We start from the raw sequence: 21,379 nt of genomic DNA, 5'->3' as shown, positions 1-21,379 counted from the left end.
GAGCTGTGGTTGGGTAGCTACTAAAACCTCTGTTCTACTGATTCAGTGACTGTTTTAACAATAGCTACATCACTAATGTGTTCCAGTGTTTTTTCTTTTTTATATGAGCAAATATTTTCTGATTTCCATCTCTTGTTGTATTTAATTTATATACTGTTGTAGTGGTCTAATTTTTTTATATTTTTAGAAATTTCTAGTTGCACACTTTCTCAATATTCAGGGCACTTTTTGAGAAAAAAAAAAGTTAAAGAGTATAGTGAGGAATCCTGAATGTCTCTCACTCGTTAAGCCAGGCGTAGCCCGGTGGTTAAGGTGCTCAACTCGAAATCTGAGGGTCACAGGTGTGAATCCCTATCATACCAAACTCACTTGCCCTTTCAACAATGGGGGGCATTCATTATATATAATGGTCAATTCCACTATTCTTTGGTAAACGAGCAACCCAAAAGTTGGAGGTGGGTGGTGATGAACAGCCTTACTTCTAGTCTTACACTGCTAAATTAGGGACAGCTAATTCAGATAGCCCTTGTGTAGATTTGCATGAAATTCAAAACACAGACACTCTTGTTAGTAATCTACAACAGCCAGACTCAACACAATTTGGTAGTGAATTGGTCAGTAAAGTTACTTTATAGCCCCTTTATTTTGTTACCCTGGTTAATTACCTACTTTCCTGACCCTGAAATTACTGGACCCTAGGTGAATCCTTACATGAGTCTAGAATCAAATTACTCAAGAGGTTCCCATTTGTAGACATTCAGTGTATTTTATTATATTATAGAGAGGTTAAATATTTTAATTTGTGATTGTGGAAAGAGACAATGAAATAACTTGTGGCAGTTTTTGAATACTGTAATTACTTACATGGATAGCATGAGTTTAAAACATTATAACACTTAAATTCTGGGTTTCTATAAGATGTGATGCTAAGTGATTTGGTTTTAAAAATGTCCAGTGTAGTTTTAAGGATGCTGTTATACAGAGGTAACAAGTGTCAGTTGTTATACAGAGGAATATAGAATACTGTTACTTAGGTATAATGTGTTAGAGTTTAGGGTGTTGTTGCTATAACACAGTGATAATTGTTGTGCTTACAAAATATTGTTATATACAGACTTAGGATACACATAATGTGAATATACTGTTACTTTATAAATAATTAGTGTGAACTTTCAATATTGTTACTCAGAGGTAAGGAGTGACAATATTTAGTATAACCAGGTAAAACTGATCTTAACTCTACAGTAAGGAGTGACAATATTTGGTATAACCAGGTAAAACTGATCTTAACTCTACAGTAAGGAGTGAAATATTTAGTATAACCAGGTTATGATCTTAAATAATAAATATAAACAATATTTAGGATACCAGATAAAACAGATATAACTTCAGTAAGGAGTGACAAATTATAGCCAGGTACTGTTACAGTTTAGTACAATAATTAGTATAACCAGGTAAAACTGAACTTTCAATATTAAAACTGATCTTAACTCCACAGTATGGAGTGACAATAATTAGTATAACCAGGTAAAACTGATCTTAACTCAGTAAGGAGTCAATAATTAGTAAGGAGTGACAATATTTAGTATAACCAGGTAAAACTGATCTTAACTCTTCTGTAAGGAGGTTTAGTATAACCAGGTAAAACTGATCTTAACTCCACAGTATGGAGTGACGATAATTAGTATAACCAGGTAAAACTGATCTTAACTCTTCAGTAAGGAGTGACAATAATTAGTATAACCAGGTGAAACTGATCTTAACTCTTCAGTAAATGACAATATTTAGTATAACCAGGTAAAACTGATCTTAACTCTTCAGTAAGTGACAATATTTAGTATAACCAGGTAAAACTGATCTTAACCCACAGTATGGAGTGACGATAATTAGTATAACCAGGTAAAACTGATCTTAACTCTTCAGTAAGGAGTGTGTATAACCAGGTAAAACTGATAACTCTTTAAGGAGTGACAATATTTAGTATAACCAGGTAAAACTGATCTTAACTCTTCAGTAAGGAGTGACAATAATTAGTATAACCAGGTAAAACTGATCTTAACTCTTCAGTAAGTGACAATAATTAGTATAACCAGGTAAAACTGATCTTAACTCTTCAGTGACAATATTTAGTATAACCAGGTAAAACTGATCTTAACTCAGTAAGTGAGATAATTAGTATAACCAGGTAAAACTGATCTTAACTCTTCAGTAAGGAGTGACAATAATTAGTATAACCAGGTAAAACTGATCTTAACTCTTCAGTAAGGAGTGACAATATTTAGTATAACCAGGTAAAACTGATCTTAACTCTTCAGTAAGGAGTGACAATAATTAGTATAACCAGGTAAAACTGATCTTAACTCTTCAGTAAGGAGTGACAATAATTAGTATAACCAGGTGAAACTGATCTTAACTCTTCAGTAAGGAGTGACAATAATTAGTATAACCAGGTAAAACTGATCTTAACTCTTCAGTAAGGAGTGACAATAATTAGTATAACCAGGTAAAACTGATCTTAACTCTTCAGTAAGGAGTGACAATATTTAGTATAACCAGGTAAAACTGATCTTAACTCCACAGTAAGGAGTGACAATATTTAGTATAACCAGGTAAAACTGATCTTAACTCTTCAGTAAGGAGTGACAATAATTAGTATAACCAGGTGAAACTGATCTTAACTCTTCAGTAAGGAGTGACAATAATTAGTATAACCAGGTAAAACTGATCTTAACTCTTCAGTAAGGAGTGACAATAATTAGTATAACCAGGTGAAACTGATCTTAACTCTTCAGTAAGGAGTGACAATAATTAGTATAACCAGGTGAAACTGATCTTAACTCTTCAGTAAGGAGTGACAATATTTAGTATAACCAGGTAAAACTGATCTTAACTCCACAGTATGGAGTGACGATAATTAGTATAACCAGGTAAAACTGATCTTAACTCTTCAGTAAGGAGTGACAATATTAAGTATAACCAGGTAAAACTGATCTTAACTCTAGAGCAGTAGTTGATTCTTTAATAACAGGAAGTTCAGTTGAGATATCTATTGTTGAGTAGTACTATATCTCTGAGAAACTGAATCATAAGAATGGATGAAATAAGACAGTACACAAAATAAGCTCAATCCATATAACAGTAAACTGGCAAGCAGTGATTCATAAGCACAAAGCTTGTATATTGTTGTTTGTCAGTTTACCATTATATTAACAAAAATGTGTTTTCATACACAAGCACTCCATTGATATACCAGACTGATTAAATCCAGTATTTCTTACTTTTCAAGAAGCATTGTAGTTATCCAGAGTACCCTGTGCTACATAGGTAAGTGGTCGTTCAAACATAGGTGATGCTGTAACCTCTGGATATCACATGAACTGCAGTTCAATACTGTTGACATCCTTGTACAAAGTGTGGTATCAGCAATGGTATAGAACATGTTATTGACTTGAGAACAATGAAGGAGTGAAGTCAGCTGGATAATGTGAATTTATGATATTGTTACACAGAGATAAGAAATGTGAATATAGTATAGTGTTATCCTGGTGTAACAAAGTGCCAACTAAGGTTGCTGTTAGAAATAATTAATGTCAGTCTAGGATTGTTACATAGAAATAAGGCATGTGATTACATGATACTACTGGTCACAGGTAACATGTAATTATAGGATACTGCAACAAGAAGTAGCTTTATTGATTTAAATTACAGTTACACTGTAACAAAGTGTATATGTGTATTTAGGATCATGTTGCACAGAAATAATGACATTAATAAGTGTGAGATATTGTATTGGGAACAATGTGACAAAATCCTCTACAAATGACAGAGTGAGAGTCAGTTATTTGTAGCAGTTTTGGTTTTTATTTATGTCTTTTGGGAAAATTATTCTAGAGGTTTCAGCTTACATGGACCACAGTAAGCTTACAAGTATATGTCTGGATTTTAGTCATTGAATACTGTTTTCATTAAGTTTCAAACTTGTGTTTCTCTTTATCACAAGAAAAATGACAGTTTTCTTTAGCTTGAGAAATTTCTGTAATGTTTATTTAAGTAAATCTTCCACAATCCTGTTTCATTTTTCTCATTATTTGCTCTTGAGGTAACTACTGGATAGGAGACTGGTTTTTTACTCATGGTTGTAACACATGTAAAGATGACTTCACAACAAACCAGTATTATGTAATAAAGTACAATGCATTTTGTTTTGTTCAGTTTTCCTGGAGAGTTGATAACAGACATACTTTAATTAGCATCCAACATAAATTTATTTTATATAACAACAAATTTGTCAATAATATTCATAATGTTACTCTTTACTTTCTTAAACATTTCAACTCAGTATATGTTATAACCTGATGAGCTCTGGTTCTGATGAAATGTTCCATGAGGTACAACAGATTTAGGGTGTTTAAGATGCTGTTACACACATTTACTGTAACACCCAAGGCCAAATTAAGGGTTTTGTTAGCCTTGGGCATTTTCAACTTGTAGAGGCCCACTTGAGACACAACCTCTAAGTGCGATACATTTATAATCATAGCTTGAGACTCCCTATTTATTGTGAGGTCCCGAGCTTCAGCCCAGAAAGTCCATTTCTTCATTCACGGTTGGTAATACCCTAGTCAGAAGGATAAAAAAGTATATTATCAGTAACTTTGCTGTGGATATAATTTAATGTTGCATGTGTTATTTATTAACAGATCATGCATTGTCTTGACATTATAGATAAATAATAACATGTTTGATGTCAAAATAATTATCATTACATGGTCTGGTCCATCAATCCCTTTCCATTGTTTAGTATTATTACAGAGCTGTACATTATAGATAAATAATAATATGTTTGATGTCAAAATAATTATCATTACCTGGTCTGGTCCATCAATCCCTTTCCATTGTTTAGTATAATTACAGAGCTGTACATTATAGATAAATAATAATCTGTTTGATGTCAAAATAATTATCATTACATGGTCTGGTCCATCAATCCCTTTCCATTGTTTAGTATCATTACAGACCTGTATATACAATAGTGTTAACACTTCCAGATGAGTAAGTGCCAGGACACTGTAGTAAGTGGTTACTGTTTCTTAAATTGTTTTATAAGGTAATGATGTATTTCATTTTTCTTTAAACGTGATACAACTAATATCATTTACATATCATATACACACAATTCGGGACTTGCTGCTCAGACTGAACGTGGCCATTTAAAATTGTCTCTTAATAAATAAAACAACAGTTTCGTAGTCTAAAGCACAATTGGAAATTATTTAAGTGTACATGTATTGTGAGAGGCATGATATATGAATTATGTCAAGCTGTAAATTTAGTTATTGGTTACAGTAGGTGATAGATCATAGTAGTGATCATTTCCTTTGAAAATATTTAATATGCAAAAAAAAAAAAAAACATATATCTGCTTTAACCCTTTTGGCGCAGTTTGCGACCTTCCTTTATTTCTGTTATTCTTATGTATTGAATTTAACATATATAGTATTGGGTACAACCACTGAACATTTCAGGGACTTTTGTTGAGTTATTGCCGAGGTATTATGCTTTTAGTACTGATACCGTAATTAGTTGAAGTTACATTAAAAGTTGTTATTCAGTGCTGAAAGGGTTAAAGGCATACACCCCAACAAGAGACATTTAAATTAAACATTATTAAAAATTACTCCATAACAACATTTATAGATCAACATTCTAACAGTAGTATGGAGTTGAGGCAAACAATCCATTTCTGTTATTTAGTGTATTTTGTATGTATGATAAATGCTAATGTGACAGCTTCATTGTCATATTACTTCCACAGTACCTGCACACAAAAGAGCACATTTCCTGTCATCTAATGACATTTATCTGGGAACCATTCAGCATTCAATCTGACATTCTAGTGACACTTTGGTTGAACCAGCTGTCAAGCTGTTCTCCAAGAACAAAAAGTGTGCCATTATTTGGATTGTTTTGGAAGCTGTTCCACCACAGTATTTGTGTGCTACTTTATATATAAGGTTTTTATTTTAATATTTTTAACCCCTTGGAATGGCCTTATTAACCCAAATTTTGACTTAGAACATCAAACATAAAATGATGTAACAAGCTCTGCTGTTGAATTTTGGTATTGTTAGGAACAATTACATATATATTCAATTGATACTTCCCTGTCTATAACTGTTACACTTAAAAAGTGGTTTTGATAAATTTTGACTTCAAATGGTTTATTTCTACCTTCAATAACTCAGATTAGTTATAACAGATCTATATTATTTGGTCAGTGAGTAGCAATATGATGAAGAAATTAGCTCTATTATCAAAAATTAATTGTAAAGAGAAGGTGGTATTGTGCAATTATATACCGATTTCTGTATTTAAAAATAAATCAAATATTTCACTATTTGTTCTTATAATAGAAAGGATGTTTGGCAGTTTCTGACTCTCTTATTGTTCCAATAAAACATTTTTATAGCCATGGTAATGCAATGTTAAGGTAATATCTCCATGAAAACAGAAACAAAGAGGAAAATGCAGCAGTGAGGCTTGTGGGATGTTTGAACAAAGATCAGTTGTTGCTTTACTTTGAAACATTTTTCTGAAGAAAAGCTTTGAATGAAACAGATTCTACCCCACATTGCCATAACTTACTTGGAGGTACTTTTAAGGATGTAATAATCAGACGGAAAATCACACCGAAAACCAGTACTGTCATGGGATCAGAATATTATTGAATTTTGGTAAAGAAGTCACGCCTTGTCTTTCAGTTTTACATTGAAACATCTGCTTTAACAGACCTGAAACAACATGAACCCTCAAGTAAAGTGCAGCTCTTGGAAGATGGACACAATCATTCAACTATTTGTCACTGTGTCTGATGATTGAAAACAGTGCTGAAATAACACACTAAATATTGTTAACATCCAAGCTGTTGGAACTTCACAGTCTGTACCTTCTGGTAATAATTAAAATGTTTAATGTTGTCCATGTTTGGAAGATTTAGTGGCAGGAAGAAACAATTTTCTTATAGGGTTTATGTTTAAGCGAAAACAAGAATTTGAATCTTATTGATGGCTTTCTAGGACAGTATTTATTGCTTCAAGAATAGGGACTTGAGTGAGTACATTTTTTTTGTTTCACTTCAACTGTGATTAATTGAATAAAGTGATTAAATTCTGAGTTTTTAATAAAGATTGAGAACTTTGAAGAACGGGGAAACTCTGGAAACATATTTTTAAAACATTCAAGCGAAGAATTTTCCTAGATTGTAATTGTTGGTTTTGTGTGTCTAAATAATAGGACGGAAGGGGAAATCGGGTTTGGAAGACCATAAGTTTAAGAAATACGGGAACCCAAGAGACGAAAAAATTTGTCTCTGCCGCTAGAAAGATGAAAAATTATTTCTAATTCCTTTTATTTGGAGGCCAGGTGGTTAAGGTAATCTGAGGGTCTCGGGCTTGAGTCCTCGTCACATCAAACATGCTCACCCTTTCAACCGTGGGGGCATTATACTGTGATGATCAATCCAACTATTTGTTGGTAAAAAGTTGGCGGTGGGAGGTGATGAAGAGCTGCTTTCCCTCAAGTTTTACACTACTAAATTAGGGACGGCTAGCACAGATAGCCCTCGTGTATCCTTGCACGAAATTACAAAAACAAACAAAATCTCACTAGAACCCAATAAGTTTGCTTCTTTTGTGATTAGGCTTCCATTATTTTAATATTTTAGCTGTCACTTTTTATTAGTTTTTTAATTATGGACGTTAAAATTATCTAACTAACTGTAAAGAAACCTTGCATATGTAATATTTATTATATCTTGGAAGAAGAGCACACTGTTGGTTAAAACTTTATTTCATCATTTATTTAAACAATAAATTTCATTATATCTTCCAGAACTAGAAATTAAGACGATATGCTGGTTCTATGTTGTTGTTTTTTAAGTTTACAATACAGCCTAATATTTATATAAAAAAATAAACATTAGTTTGTATGATATTAAAAACAAATCTATCAGTGATGTCGAGAAAACCCACTTGTAGAGAAATATGTATGCAAAAACGGCTTGTTTGTGTTGAGAAAATATTTTACGTAGAAGAGCGAACAACGTTTCGACCTTCTTCGGTCATCGTCAGGTTCACAAAAAGGAGACTCAAAGAATTTCATATCAGCAATAACTTTAATACATACTTTATAAGAAAGTCTTGGATAGAAAATTTGTAACTAAGTCTTAGAACAGGTCTATTTTGAATTGAAACTTCATAATAAAATCTTAAATCAGGACTATAATAAGTTGAAACCTTATGACAAATTCTAAGAAACAGATTAACCTCAATATTCATTTGATCACTTGCACAAAATTGCACGCAAGTTGTATGCACAAACAGTCTCTCAATTGGAAGTGAGAGACTAGTGGTAAGAGAACTAGTCACCATCACACACCACTAAATCTTTACTAACAAGTAGTGATATTGACTGTCACATATAATATTTGTGGCTGAAAGATATACGTACTTAATGACGGATTTTAATCACAAGACATTCTGGCTGGAAAATTTAAGATAGTGATTTAATGCTGAAGTACTGTGTACAACATATTTATCAGTTTCCTTTTTATTATTACACCCAACACCAGCAAGTCAACATCACTCACTACTCAATTATTTTGCCAAGAAAAGTGGGAGTGACATTGACATTATAATGCCCCTACGGCTGAAAGGGTGAACATATTCGATGACTGGAAATTTTAATCAGAGCTTTATCTCACAATTAAAATAAAATATTGATAGAAAAGCTTTAAATAAGAAGTATTTTAAATATAAACTTTATAAGGTTTTTACCAGAAGTATGTAAGTAGAAACCTTTGATAACAGATCAGGATGTTTTATCAATATTAAGTAATGGTAATAAAGTCTTAAGGTTTTTACCAGAAGTATGCGACTAGAAACCTTTGATAACAGATCAGGATGTTTTATCAATATTAAGTAATGGTAATAAAGTCTTAAGGTTTTTACCAGAAGTATGCAAGTAGAAACCTTTGATAACAGATCAGGATGTTTTATCAATATTAAGTAATGGTAATAGAGTCTTAAGGTTTTTACCAGAAGTATGTCAGTAGAAACCTTTGATAACAGATCAGGATGTTTTATCAATATTAAGTAATGGTAATAGAGTCTTAAGGTTTTGACCAGAAGCATGTGAGTAGAAACCTTTGATAACAGATCAGGATGTTTTATCAATATTAAGTAATGGTAATAGAGTCTTAAGGTTTTGACCAGAAGCATGTGAGTAGAAACCTTTGATAACAGATCAGGATGTTTTATCAATATTAAGTAATGGTAATAGAGTCTTAAGGTTTTGACCAGAAGCATGTGAGTAGAAACCTTTGATAACAGATCAGGATGTTTTATCAATATTAAGTAATGGTAATAGAGTCTTAAGGTTTTGACCAGAAGCATGTGAGTAGAAACCTTTGATAACAGCCACAGATTAGGATGTTTTAGCAATATTAAGTAATTATTGAGAGTCTTAAGGTTTTGACCAGAAGTATGTGAGTAGAAATCTTTGATAACAGCCACAGATCAGGATGTTTTTTCAATATTAAGTAATGGTAATAGAGTCTTAAGGTTTTGACCAGATGTATGTGAGTAGAAACCTTTGATAACAGATCAGGATGTTTTATCAATATTAAGTAATGGTAATAGAGTCTTAAGGTTTTGACCAGAAGTATGTGAGTAGAAACCTTTGATAACAGCCACAGATCAGGATGTTTTATCAATATTAAGTAATGGTAATAGAGTCTTAAGGTTTTGACCAGAAGCATGTGAGTAGAAACCTTTGATAACAGATCAGGATGTTTTATCAATATTAAGTAATGGTAATAAAGTCTTAAGGTTTTGACCAGAAGTATGTGAGTAGAAACCTTTGATAACAGCCACAGATCAGGATGTTTTATCAATATTAAGTAATGGTAATAGAGTCTTAAGGTTTTGACCAGAAGTATGTGAGTAGAAACCTTTGATAACACCCACAGATCAGGATGTTTTATCAATATTAAGTAATGGTAATAGAGTCTTAAGGTTTTGACCAGAAGTATGTGAGTAGAAACCTTTGATAACAGCCACAGATCAGGATGTTTTATCAATATTAAGTAATGGTAATAGAGTCTTAAGGTTTTGACCAGAAGCATGTGAGTAGAAACCTTTGATAACAGCCACAGATTAGGATGTTTTAGCAATATTAAGTAATTATTGAGAGTCTTAAGGTTTTGACCAGAAGTATGTGAGTAGAAATCTTTGATAACAGCCACAGATCAGGATGTTTTTTCAATATTACGTAATGGTAATAGAGTCTTAAGGTTTTGACCAGATGTATGTGAGTAGAAACCTTTGATAACAGATCAGGATGTTTTATCAATATTAAGTAATGGTAATAGAGTCTTAAGGTTTTGACCAGAAGTATGTGAGTAGAAACCTTTGATAACAGCCACAGATCAGGATGTTTTATCAATATTAAGTAATGGTAATAGAGTCTTAAGGTTTTGACCAGAAGCATGTGAGTAGAAACCTTTGATAACAGATCAGGATGTTTTATCAATATTAAGTAATGGTAATAAAGTCTTAAGGTTTTGACCAGAAGTATGTGAGTAGAAACCTTTGATAACAGCCACAGATCAGGATGTTTTATCAATATTAAGTAATGGTAATAGAGTCTTAAGGTTTTGACCAGAAGTATGTGAGTAGAAACCTTTGATAACAGCCACAGATCAGGATGTTTTATCAATATTAAGTAATGGTAATAGAGTCTTAAGGTTTTGACCAGAAGTATGTGAGTAGAAACCTTTGATAACACCCACAGATCAGGATGTTTTATCAATATTAAGTAATGGTAATAGAGTCTTAAGGTTTTGACCAGAAGTATGTGAGTAGAAACCTTTGATAACAGATCATGATGTTTTATCAATATTAAGTAATGGTAATAGAGTCTTAAGGTTTTGACCAGAAGCATGTGAGTAGAAACCTTTGATAACAGATCAGGATGTTTTATCAATATTAAGTAATGGTAATAGAGTCTTAAGGTTTTGACCAGAAGCATGTGAGTAGAAACCTTTGATAACAGCCACAGATTAGGATGTTTTAGCAATATTAAGTAATGATAATAGAGTCTTAAGGTTTTGACCAGAAGTATGTGAGTAGAAACCTTTGATAACAGCCACAGATCAGGATGTTTTTTCAATATTACGTAATGGTAATAGAGTCTTAAGGTTTTGACCAGACGTATGTCAGTAGAAACCTTTGATAACAGATCAGGATGTTTTATCAATATTAAGTAATGGTAATAGAGTCTTAAGGTTTTGACCAGAAGTATGTGAGTAGAAACCTTTGATAACAGCCACAGATCAGGATGTTTTATCAATATTAAGTAATGGTAATAGAGTCTTAAGGTTTTGACCAGAAGCATGTGAGTAGAAACCTTTGATAACAGATCAGGATGTTTTATCAATATTAAGTAATGGTAATAAAGTCTTAAGGTTTTGACCAGAAGTATGTGAGTAGAAACCTTTGATAACACCCACAGATCAGGATGTTTTATCAATATTAAGTAATGGTAATAGAGTCTTAAGGTTTTGACCAGAAGTATGTGAGTAGAAACCTTTGATAACAGCCACAGATCAGGATGTTTTATCAATATTAAGTAATGGTAATAGAGTCTTAAGGTTTTGACCAGAAGTATGTGAGTAGAAACCTTTGATAACAGCCACAGATCAGGATGTTTTATCAATATTAAGTAATGGTAATAGAGTCTTAAGGTTTTGACCAGAAGCATGTGAGTAGAAACCTTTGATAACAGATCAGGATGTTTTATCAATATTAAGTAATGGTAATAGAGTCTTAAGGTTTTGACCAGAAGCATGTGAGTAGAAACCTTTGATAACAGATCAGGATGTTTTATCAATATTAAGTAATGGTAATAGAGTCTTAAGGTTTTGACCAAAAGTATGTGAGTAGAAACCTTTGATAACAGCCACAGATTAGGATGTTTTAGCAATATTAAGTAATGGTAATAGAGTCTTAAGGTTTTGACCAGAAGCATGTGAGTAGAAACCTTTGATAACAGCCACAGATTAGGATGTTTTATCAATATTAAGTAATGGTAATAGAGTCTTAAGGTTTTGACCAGAAGTATGTGAGTAGAAACCTTTGATAACAGATCAGGATGTTTTATCAATATTAAGTAATGGTAATAGAGTCTTAAGGTTTTGACCAGAAGTATGTGAGTAGAAACCTTTGATAACAGCCACAGATCAGGATGTTTTATCAATATTAAGTAATGGTAATAAAGTCTTAAGGTTTTGACCAGAAGTATGTGAGTAGAAACCTTTGATAACAGCCACAGATCAGGATGTTTTATCAATATTAAGTAATGGTAATAGAGTCTTAAGGTTTTGACCAGAAGTATGTGAGTAGAAACCTTTGATAACACCCACAGATCAGGATGTTTTATCAATATTAAGTAATGGTATTAGAGTCTTAAGGTTTTGACCAGAAGTATGTGAGTAGAAACCTTTGATAACAGCCACAGATCAGGATGTTTTATCAATATTAAGTAATGGTAATGGTCTTGACACAGAAGTACCAGAAATAAAAATAACTGGTGTATATTTTAAGATCTGAAGTGACTTTGTTCTTGCTACAGTTCTGGTGCAAAGCTACACAACAGGTGATATATGCTCTGTCCATCACAAGAAATTGAACCCCGGAGTTTAACAATTTAGGTCTTTAAAAAAACTACTTACCCACAGTGAGTAATGAAGGTAAAATAAAGGGATAATTACTGCAAAACAACAATAAATTCAACAAACTTGGAGATCTTTTGAAATGAGTTTTCTTGAACTCCAGAATTTTTTAGAAGTTTCAGGCCCATGTCGAATCTCTCATCACATAAGAAGACCAAAATGTTTTTTTTTCTAAACTAATAAAAATAACAGATGAAGTTCATGCAAACCGAAATCTGCGGGTTGAAAACACTACCTAAATTATGTTTTGTTTTCTAGGTGTTGAAATCCAGTGTGGCTCATATAAAAATGTGGTATTCAGGTACACTGGTGCCTGACAGATGGAGCTGTGGCTCATATAAAAATGTGGTATTCAGGTACACTGGTGCCTGACAGATGAAGCCACGCATCTGTAACACATTTGTATCTGGTTCTTACAATACAGCTGTAACTAGTTACTGGAGTGGTGAGAAATTATTCACCAGAAGAAGAGGAAAGCACAGTATGGGATGAGACAGAAAAATCATAGACATATCTCACTTTTATGTCAGGTCGAGGTCTTAGTGTGGTATCCCACAATTCTTAGAGTCTCTAAATGAAAGACTATTTAGAATAATTTACTGGAAGGAGAGAACGTCCTAATTGAAGCTAACTTCCACAAATATCTATGTCATGTCTTGAAATCGGCTTCCCCAACTCCTAATATGAAAATAGGTACAGAGAAAGGTTCAAGGTGATACAATCTCCTTATAGGAGAAAGTCACTGTGCAGTTTTGAAAGCAGTGATAACAGCTTTCATTCAGTCTATTTCAAGCCAACAGCTGATAGTGGTGTTTAGAAACAAAATAAGAAGGATCCAGGCCTGTATTGATGCCAACGGGGTTCACTTTCAACATTGTTTATAATTGTCATTCATATTTACCTCTTGTATTCTATATTGAAACATGTCTGTTAATAAATATATAAGTGCACAGTGACTTTCCGAACACCCTGTAGTATTTTACCTTTACTTACGACAGATTACAGTATGTTTATAGACTTCGTACCTCTGGTGTAATGTAAGTACGCTAATTAAGTGCACATAGCCTTCATGAGAACCTGAATATGTGTGAATATTTACGCTAGTCATGGAAAATCATAAAACGAGATGATATTAATATAAGCACAAATATATTATTATGTACGCAGATGTAAATAAGAATACATTATCTTATGATATCGATTCAAAATTGTTGAGAAAATTAAACCATTTTAAACAACTTTACAATACCGTTCTGTAAAATTACATTTGAACTAAAAAATGGAAACATACAAACTTGTAAGTTCAGACAAAGTTTTTTATGAATAATTTTATTCTTTGGTCTTTCACTGAAGTAATCAAAAACGTTTAAAGAGGTCACTTGGAAGTAAAACGCTACATAGTCAATTGTGAAATTTTTAGTTTAAATTTGTACAAAAATCTCTATAAATTCATTTGTATTTAATATGTGCATAAAATCAGAAACAAATATGTGTTTTAAAATAACTATTGAGTTACACAGTTTCTGGAAAGGTAATTTTCATTAAGGTATCTTTAATATACCTCTGTAGGGAACACTCAGTACCAGAAATAATTTCATCTTTGGATTTCTGTGAAATTGTATTGGCAGCACATTTTAGAATCTGGTCGAAAAAAGAGAGACGATCCAGACACCTTCGTTATTTTAAATCCGCCAAACTTCGTAACTTTTGCAGAAATCAAGGTCACGTGACCACCGTCTAAAGGAGCCGATAGAATGATTTGTACATCTATGTCATTCATTCTTGCTTGGAAACTTCCGTTTAGCTTAATAAATCTATTATGTCTATATCTGTACGTGCCCGCAACATTAACCACATCAACTCCCATGTTTGCATTCAAAACCACTCTTTTAGCTTCGTCGTTTGTCAGTGTTACGTCAGCTCGCCGTTCAATACCTGAGAGACCTCTGACAACAACATCAGTAACTCGGAATTTTTCTTCATTAACTACAGTTCCAATAACAAGTGGATCTATTCTTGAAATGTATTCAGATCTTTGTTTAAGGTGTAGCAGAAGTTTGTCGATGTAGCCATTCATATTTTCAGTTCTAGCGACATCTACAGACGAATAGTAGCTACTATTAGTATTATTTACTTATTCATTTGTTGCTGTAAAATTACGTGTAACAAGACTGAAAACATAAATTTTGAATTCAAAGTACAAAATTAATTTGATAAAATAACATTATAGATCAACCGTGATGACAAAAAAAAACACTTGTAGAGAAAATTATATATTTGAAAACGGCTGGAAATGGAAGAGAAGGCACTGATAGAACCTTTGTGAACCTGACGATGACCGAAGAAGGTCGAAACGTTGTTCGCTCCTCTATTAGTGCTTTCTCTATCCATACCAGCCGTTTTTAAATATATAATTATAGATCAACCGTTGGATAAATAAAATGTATATTTACACTTTGTGTAAAACGTTTAGTGTTAAATATTTGTGGAAATGCCTAACATGATGGCGTCCGATGACATATATTATTTTTAGTAAATACAAATTAAAATTCCCATGACATTATAATTATAAAAGTTAAATCAATCTTTGCCCAAGCAAAAGTGAAGTAATGTCTCTTATAAATACAAAACCTTGTAGGTGCAAATTAAGTTGTGTTTCACTTCTACTTTAAGGTGCATATTATTTTAACTTGTAGACAATAAGTGATTTTTCTTCTTTTCAGTTGATCAGGTGTGACTGTATATATTTTACATTCAGTGTGATACTATAGATTATGAACAAGTTGAAAACATTTTTTTTTTGGTTTTATTCTGCAAACATATTAATAACAATAAAATTTTATATTAGCTTAAATTCACTGAAGTCAACAAACTTTGAGTTATTAACGTAATATCTTTACCTAGTAACGAGGTGTGTTAACTTTCTTTATATAAATACTGCAGGGGAAAAAACAAATACAGTCTTCTATAAAATAATTTATTCATGTTTGAATTTTTTACGCTTGATAAATCATAAATACAAAATATTGTTTGAAGTATGAAGCCAAATTTTACAGACTTTACGTGACGAATGTATTGAATAATATTTGATCACTTACAGTAATGACGTCATGTTATAATCAGTAGAGAAAACAAGTATCAGTGTTGAGCTAAACGATTTCGTTCGTTTACTGATAAATTAAAATTTGTGCGGTTTGAATTGTAGTCTTTGAAACCTAAATTAGATTATAAAAACATTAATTTACCTCCAGTTATTTCCAGTGTTGTCACCAAAAAGAATAAGAAAACTGAAACACCTCATGGTAACCAATATTGTTCAGTTGATTAATATCTGAAAAAGTAAAATGTCTTACTATTACACGTCTTCTTATATTTTAAGTATATAGTGGTTAACGTCTCAAGTATTTATAATAACTTATGGTTACCAATGTTCTTTTGTTTATTCTAAATATTAACTTATGAAACAAACAACAGAATATCGTTATAATATTCTTCAGAAAGTTTTGGTAACTATATGATGTAATATCTCACAGAATTTGATGTTACACTTCTGACAGTCAAAGCAAGTGTAACGAAAATAGTCGTTACACTGGTTCAACGAACTTAAGTGTACAATACTCAATAAGTTATCAACTAGTACAGCACTACTTAGTAATTATGGCTAGGCCTGAAACTTTATCATCCAGCACGTATCCATTACTCAATAAGTTAATAGCTAATATAGCCCTACTTAGAAATTATGGCTAGGCCTGAAACTTTATCATCCAACATGACTGATTACTCAATAATAAGTTATAAACTAACAGAATCCTCCTGACAAGTTCATGACTAACACTAAACGTTTATCAACTTAGTATTGATCATCCAGTAGGGTTATAAGGTAGTATAACCGTCCCAGTAAGTTATGACTGACACTGAACCTTTACCAACCAACTTATTAATTATTACGCGTTAAAGTTATAAATTACTATAACCTCCGTGACAAATAAATGGCATTATTTTATTGCATTTTATGAATTTGGTACTTATATGCTTAGGTGTTTCTTATTTACAACCGTTCAAACTGCTTTCTGAGAATAAACAGGTGATAAAATTGTTAAGAATGTTTTGTTTTCCAAATATATGTTGGCGTATCGAAGTGTTGTAACATAAAGAAACGACCATTATATCAATCAGCAGGATCCAGTACTCCCTAACAAGTTCGTGACTAGCACTAAACGTTTATCAACAAACTTTGTAATGATCATCCAGGTTACATGGTTATTATGTTTTCTTCTGTTAGAATAATGGTTTTAAAGCCCCAGAAACATTTCATCAACACACTTCTAAAAAGTTCTTTTCTAAACAAAAAAACAACAAAATAAATATAAAACTCAAAGAATAAGTTAAACGACCGAAGAAGGTTGAAACGTTTTTCGCTCTTCTACGTAAAATATTTTCTCAACCCAAACGAGCCGTTTTTGCATATATATTTCTCGACATCACTAATCGCCAACTTTGTTTTTAATATTTTTATTCTGAAAGAATGACGTTTCAAGTTAGTGTTTGTCGTTAGACTGAGCACATATCTTAAAATGTCTTTTGTGGTGTAACACATTAGGCTGTTTTCTCACCGATTGGTGTTTCAAGTTAGTGTTTGTCGTTAGACTGAGCACATGTATTTAAATGTCTTCTCCAGTGTAACACATTAGACTGTTTTCTCACTGGTGTAACATATTAGACTGTTTTGTCACTGGTGTAACACATTAGGCTGTTTTGTCACTGGTGTAACACATTAGGCTGTTTTCTCACTGGTGTAACACATTAGGCTGTTTTCTCACTGGTGTAACATATTAGGCTGTTTTCTCACTGGTGTAACACATTAGGCTGTTTTATTTATTAATTTCATTCGTCTCCTCTGATTTAAATTGTCGCCATCTTCTTCGTGGCCTTTTTAAATGTTTTATATCTTTCTTCTAATTTTTACTTCATTTTTCATGGTTTATATGTACATCTCTACCTCTCTTTCCTTGGTTCTATTTGGTTTTTTTTGTAATTTTTTTCTTGGCTTTCTTTTACAAGTTCTCTGTCGCTCTTCCTGATCTCGTAAGAAGCAATCCACTCTTGAACTTTGACATAGTGGCTGTAATCTCCAGTAGGCAAAGTTCAACTTCAAGTATATTCAAAGTTTTATTATATTTTCATCAAATTACCCGCACTTCTATTATAATTCTTGTAACGTTAGGTTTTGGTTCCCGATTTCTTTCAAATTATCTAGTTGAAATAAATCAATGTGTGGTCGACGCAACAATAATAAATTAGTTTATTTTTACCTTTGAAATTTGTACAAACTTAATATTGTGGTAGCCCGTTAAGTTTTGTTTACGGCAACATAAACTGTACTGTGTCAACATTACAATAACCCTAGCCGTTCAACTTCACAGTTGATCGGTACAGTAAAGAAAACCAAAACACTGACTGATTCATTGCACTGACTAGAAACAGTTCATTTATAATCGTTCTGATACGTCGCTGAATCTCGTATTTATGACCTACTCTGATTCACTAAAAATATAACAAAAATTTAAACATCTTAGGCCTACGTTATAAAAGAGTTTGATATTAAAAGTCATGTCAAATCTCTGTAACAAATAACTTACAATAACAAAGATATCTTATAAAAATATCTTTAGCTTTTCCAAAACACTTCCCACCAGGTGAAAGTGATGTACAGACAAATGACTAAAAGCAACAAAAGGTAAAAACTAGGGCAAAAACAACTCCAGTTTCTATGACCAACGTTCTCCTGTTAAGACAGCATACACCTAAATGTATGATAATTGTGAAAAAACTGTATTGCAATTTAAAAGTAAAAACAGTTGAAGTACCCAGTTTGCTTGGAAACTACAAAAGGTTGTATATGATATTAAATAATCAAAATTTTAAAACATTTTAAGAGCTGTCACGAGTTTAGTCTGTTTAATGTCAAGTATTATTTTATGAGGCTTGCATGAAAAATGTTGGTTTACTGAAGTACAGACAGCATAGTATTTAGTGTTAGGCCAGTTCAAAATTATCCTGCTGGCCGTCCTTTTATATATTAACTTTTCTTTCACAGTTATACTGTTATAGCTTATGTTGTTAAGCCATAGATTTTTTTTTCGAAATTTGTATTGTTGTTTAGATGGAAAGTCTCTAACATAACGTAACATGCTTGTTCTTTTTGTCTATCTTTTTCTACTTTTAGAAAGCAACTTGAACCGTTTATAGTAAAATGACTTAGGCACTAATAAAGTGAATTATAGTTTAAACTTAATAGTACGTTAGTCAGTTAATATTAAAATTGTAATCTGTGTCTGATTTATAAAATTAACTGTCTGTTACTGTCATTAGGTTAATCGGTTAGTTGTTATGACTACTAAATGTTTCGGCTACGAAACTGGCAGGTAGAACATGTTAGACGTAGTTTAACTGTGAAGTTAAGCCTAACGTGAACGATCGAACTTTATGAAATAAACTTTTTTATTATTCTTCATAGTGAATAATAAAAAAATCGACCAACAACAGAAAGAATAAGAACAGGACCGTAGAAAATAATAATTATTAAATCTAATAAAATTTATATCACGTAAGGTTACGTAGCTCACTTACTAGTTGAATGTAGTTTTGAAGCAATTCTGGTTTCTATTATGTATCAGCGCTCGCTCTGTTTGTTCTGATACTAAAAAACGAACAACAATGAGAATTAGTCTATTTTACATAAACACCGTATTTTATATTTTGTTGTTTGTAGGAAAAATAATGTTTTTATTAAATGTGAAAACGGAAAATGACACATTTCAATAATTATTCTTGATGTGGAACAAATAATGCTCATAAATAATAATGAGTTAATTAGTTTTAATTACACTTTCAATATGTAATATATTTACGATGTAAGCTTCTGTACACAACTTAGCAACATTGAAGATTGATTAACAATTGCATCCTGCACATTTCATCTACAACAAAAATTTGCTATAAATAATTGTGGAAGTTCTGTTAATGCTCTGAAAATGCTTGTTTATTTAGCTTCTTATTTTGTTATTTGAAGAACAAAACTTGAAGTAAAATATGCTTTAAATATTTATTCAATAACATACAAAATACATTAGGATTTATTTTGACTTACTGTATCACTGAATTAAAGAACAAAATACATAAAACATGATTTACTCAGTAGTGTGTAATGTATATTATTATGTACAGACGAAATTGTTATATTTCGATTTCAATTTTTGATTCTTACAATGCTCGTAAGTCTAATTATCTCAGTATTTGAAGAATCTTCTTTAAAAATACTATGTTAGAAAGTGTCGCACTTTACTTACCATGGTTAGGGTGGAGTTCTATGCGTCTTTTTCTCGATGAATGTTCCTTTGTTTCTCAATTCAACTAAGTTTAAGGACATAAAAAACCGTTAAACTGAACATATCTTCATAATCTGACTGTATGATTCTTTTTGTATTAAATAGTTTCTCAAATGTGACAAAGTCTTGGTGGCACCAAACTACATACTAAATACCAAATAATGTTAAAATGCAGGTTTGATGCATACTGTACCTTTGTAACCTTAGGTCAGCTGTGATTGCATACGGCTTGTTGATTTGCTTATTTAAAAATGTTTTCTTGCTTACGTTTTGTGAAATCATAATTTAAAATTCGACGAATCAGGTAGAATCTCACATATTATAAAGATTTAAAAGCTTTTTTGTTAGCATCTTCCTAAAAACAGAACTGTAGAAAAAGACGATCAAACACAATTTATTTAGTACTTTATACATTTAGTACACAGATACAATTAAATTGAAATAAGTTAAATGTAGTTCTCATTTTGGTTTTAGATTGGTCAAGAACCATTGTAATGAAAATATTTTACTTGACATTTATGCTAACTGTTTAAAGAAATCGATCTTTAGTTGTTGTTGTTTTTTACAATTTCTGCATACAGCATACGTAAACTTTTACCAAAATCTTATGGTAAATAACATATAAAAATTTTCAGTTATGCATATTAAGTATATAATCTAAACATGTGACTAAAATCCCTTTGAAGAAAAGGTTTAAGCTATACTTTTAGCGTAATTAATGTTTTGAAATACATATTGTTGTGATATCATTATGTATTTGTGTCATTATATCTGTGATCTACCATTACAGAAAAAAAAAAACGTACAGAAATGTTAGGATGGTAAATGTTTTACATAAAGAAAGCCAAATAATTCTACTTTGGAACTTACATACGTAATGATCAATATATACAGTTTATCTTTAGTTTTATATACTTACACGATTATAAAAGTACATTTTGAATACAATTTTGTTAACGTCCATTTTCAGTTTTTGCCTTGCATTTGTGGTGTCTATGTTTCTTAATCTGACGAATCTGACCCAAAAGCCTGTAGTAGGGGAATTGTGAGTGTATGAAAAGTTGATATAGATATATATTTATAAACTGAAAATATACTTCCGATAGGTACTTCTTCTCATATGATAGTTTTGTCATTTGATGCTACTTTCTATATTTAAAAAATGTTTCTACATTCATCTACCCCATGTTTTAACGTGGTT

The 21,379-nt window shown here is 31.8% G+C and overlaps 1 protein-coding gene across 1 annotated transcript; it reads right to left on the bottom strand.

The window, feature by feature from the left end:
• Window positions 1–14,181: 14,181 nt before the first annotated feature.
• Window positions 14,182–20,219, bottom strand: LOC143231432 (uncharacterized). The gene is made up of 4 exons (XM_076465973.1): window positions 20,140–20,219; window positions 19,421–19,490; window positions 16,036–16,121; window positions 14,182–14,887 (listed from the first exon to the last, which is right to left on the bottom strand). The coding sequence occupies exon 4, from the start codon at window positions 14,865–14,867 to the stop codon at window positions 14,385–14,387; it is 483 nt and encodes a 160-aa protein (XP_076322088.1). The 5' UTR covers window positions 14,868–14,887; window positions 16,036–16,121; window positions 19,421–19,490; window positions 20,140–20,219; the 3' UTR covers window positions 14,182–14,384.
• Window positions 20,220–21,379: the final 1,160 nt, after the last annotated feature.

The sequence above is a fragment of the Tachypleus tridentatus genome, chromosome 11 (assembly GCF_004210375.1).
Source record: "Tachypleus tridentatus isolate NWPU-2018 chromosome 11, ASM421037v1, whole genome shotgun sequence".
In the NCBI taxonomy this organism is placed as follows: domain Eukaryota; kingdom Metazoa; phylum Arthropoda; class Merostomata; order Xiphosura; family Limulidae; genus Tachypleus; species Tachypleus tridentatus.
Note: the sequence above shows the minus strand (reverse complement) of the source record. Positions and strands in the feature narration are given on the sequence as shown.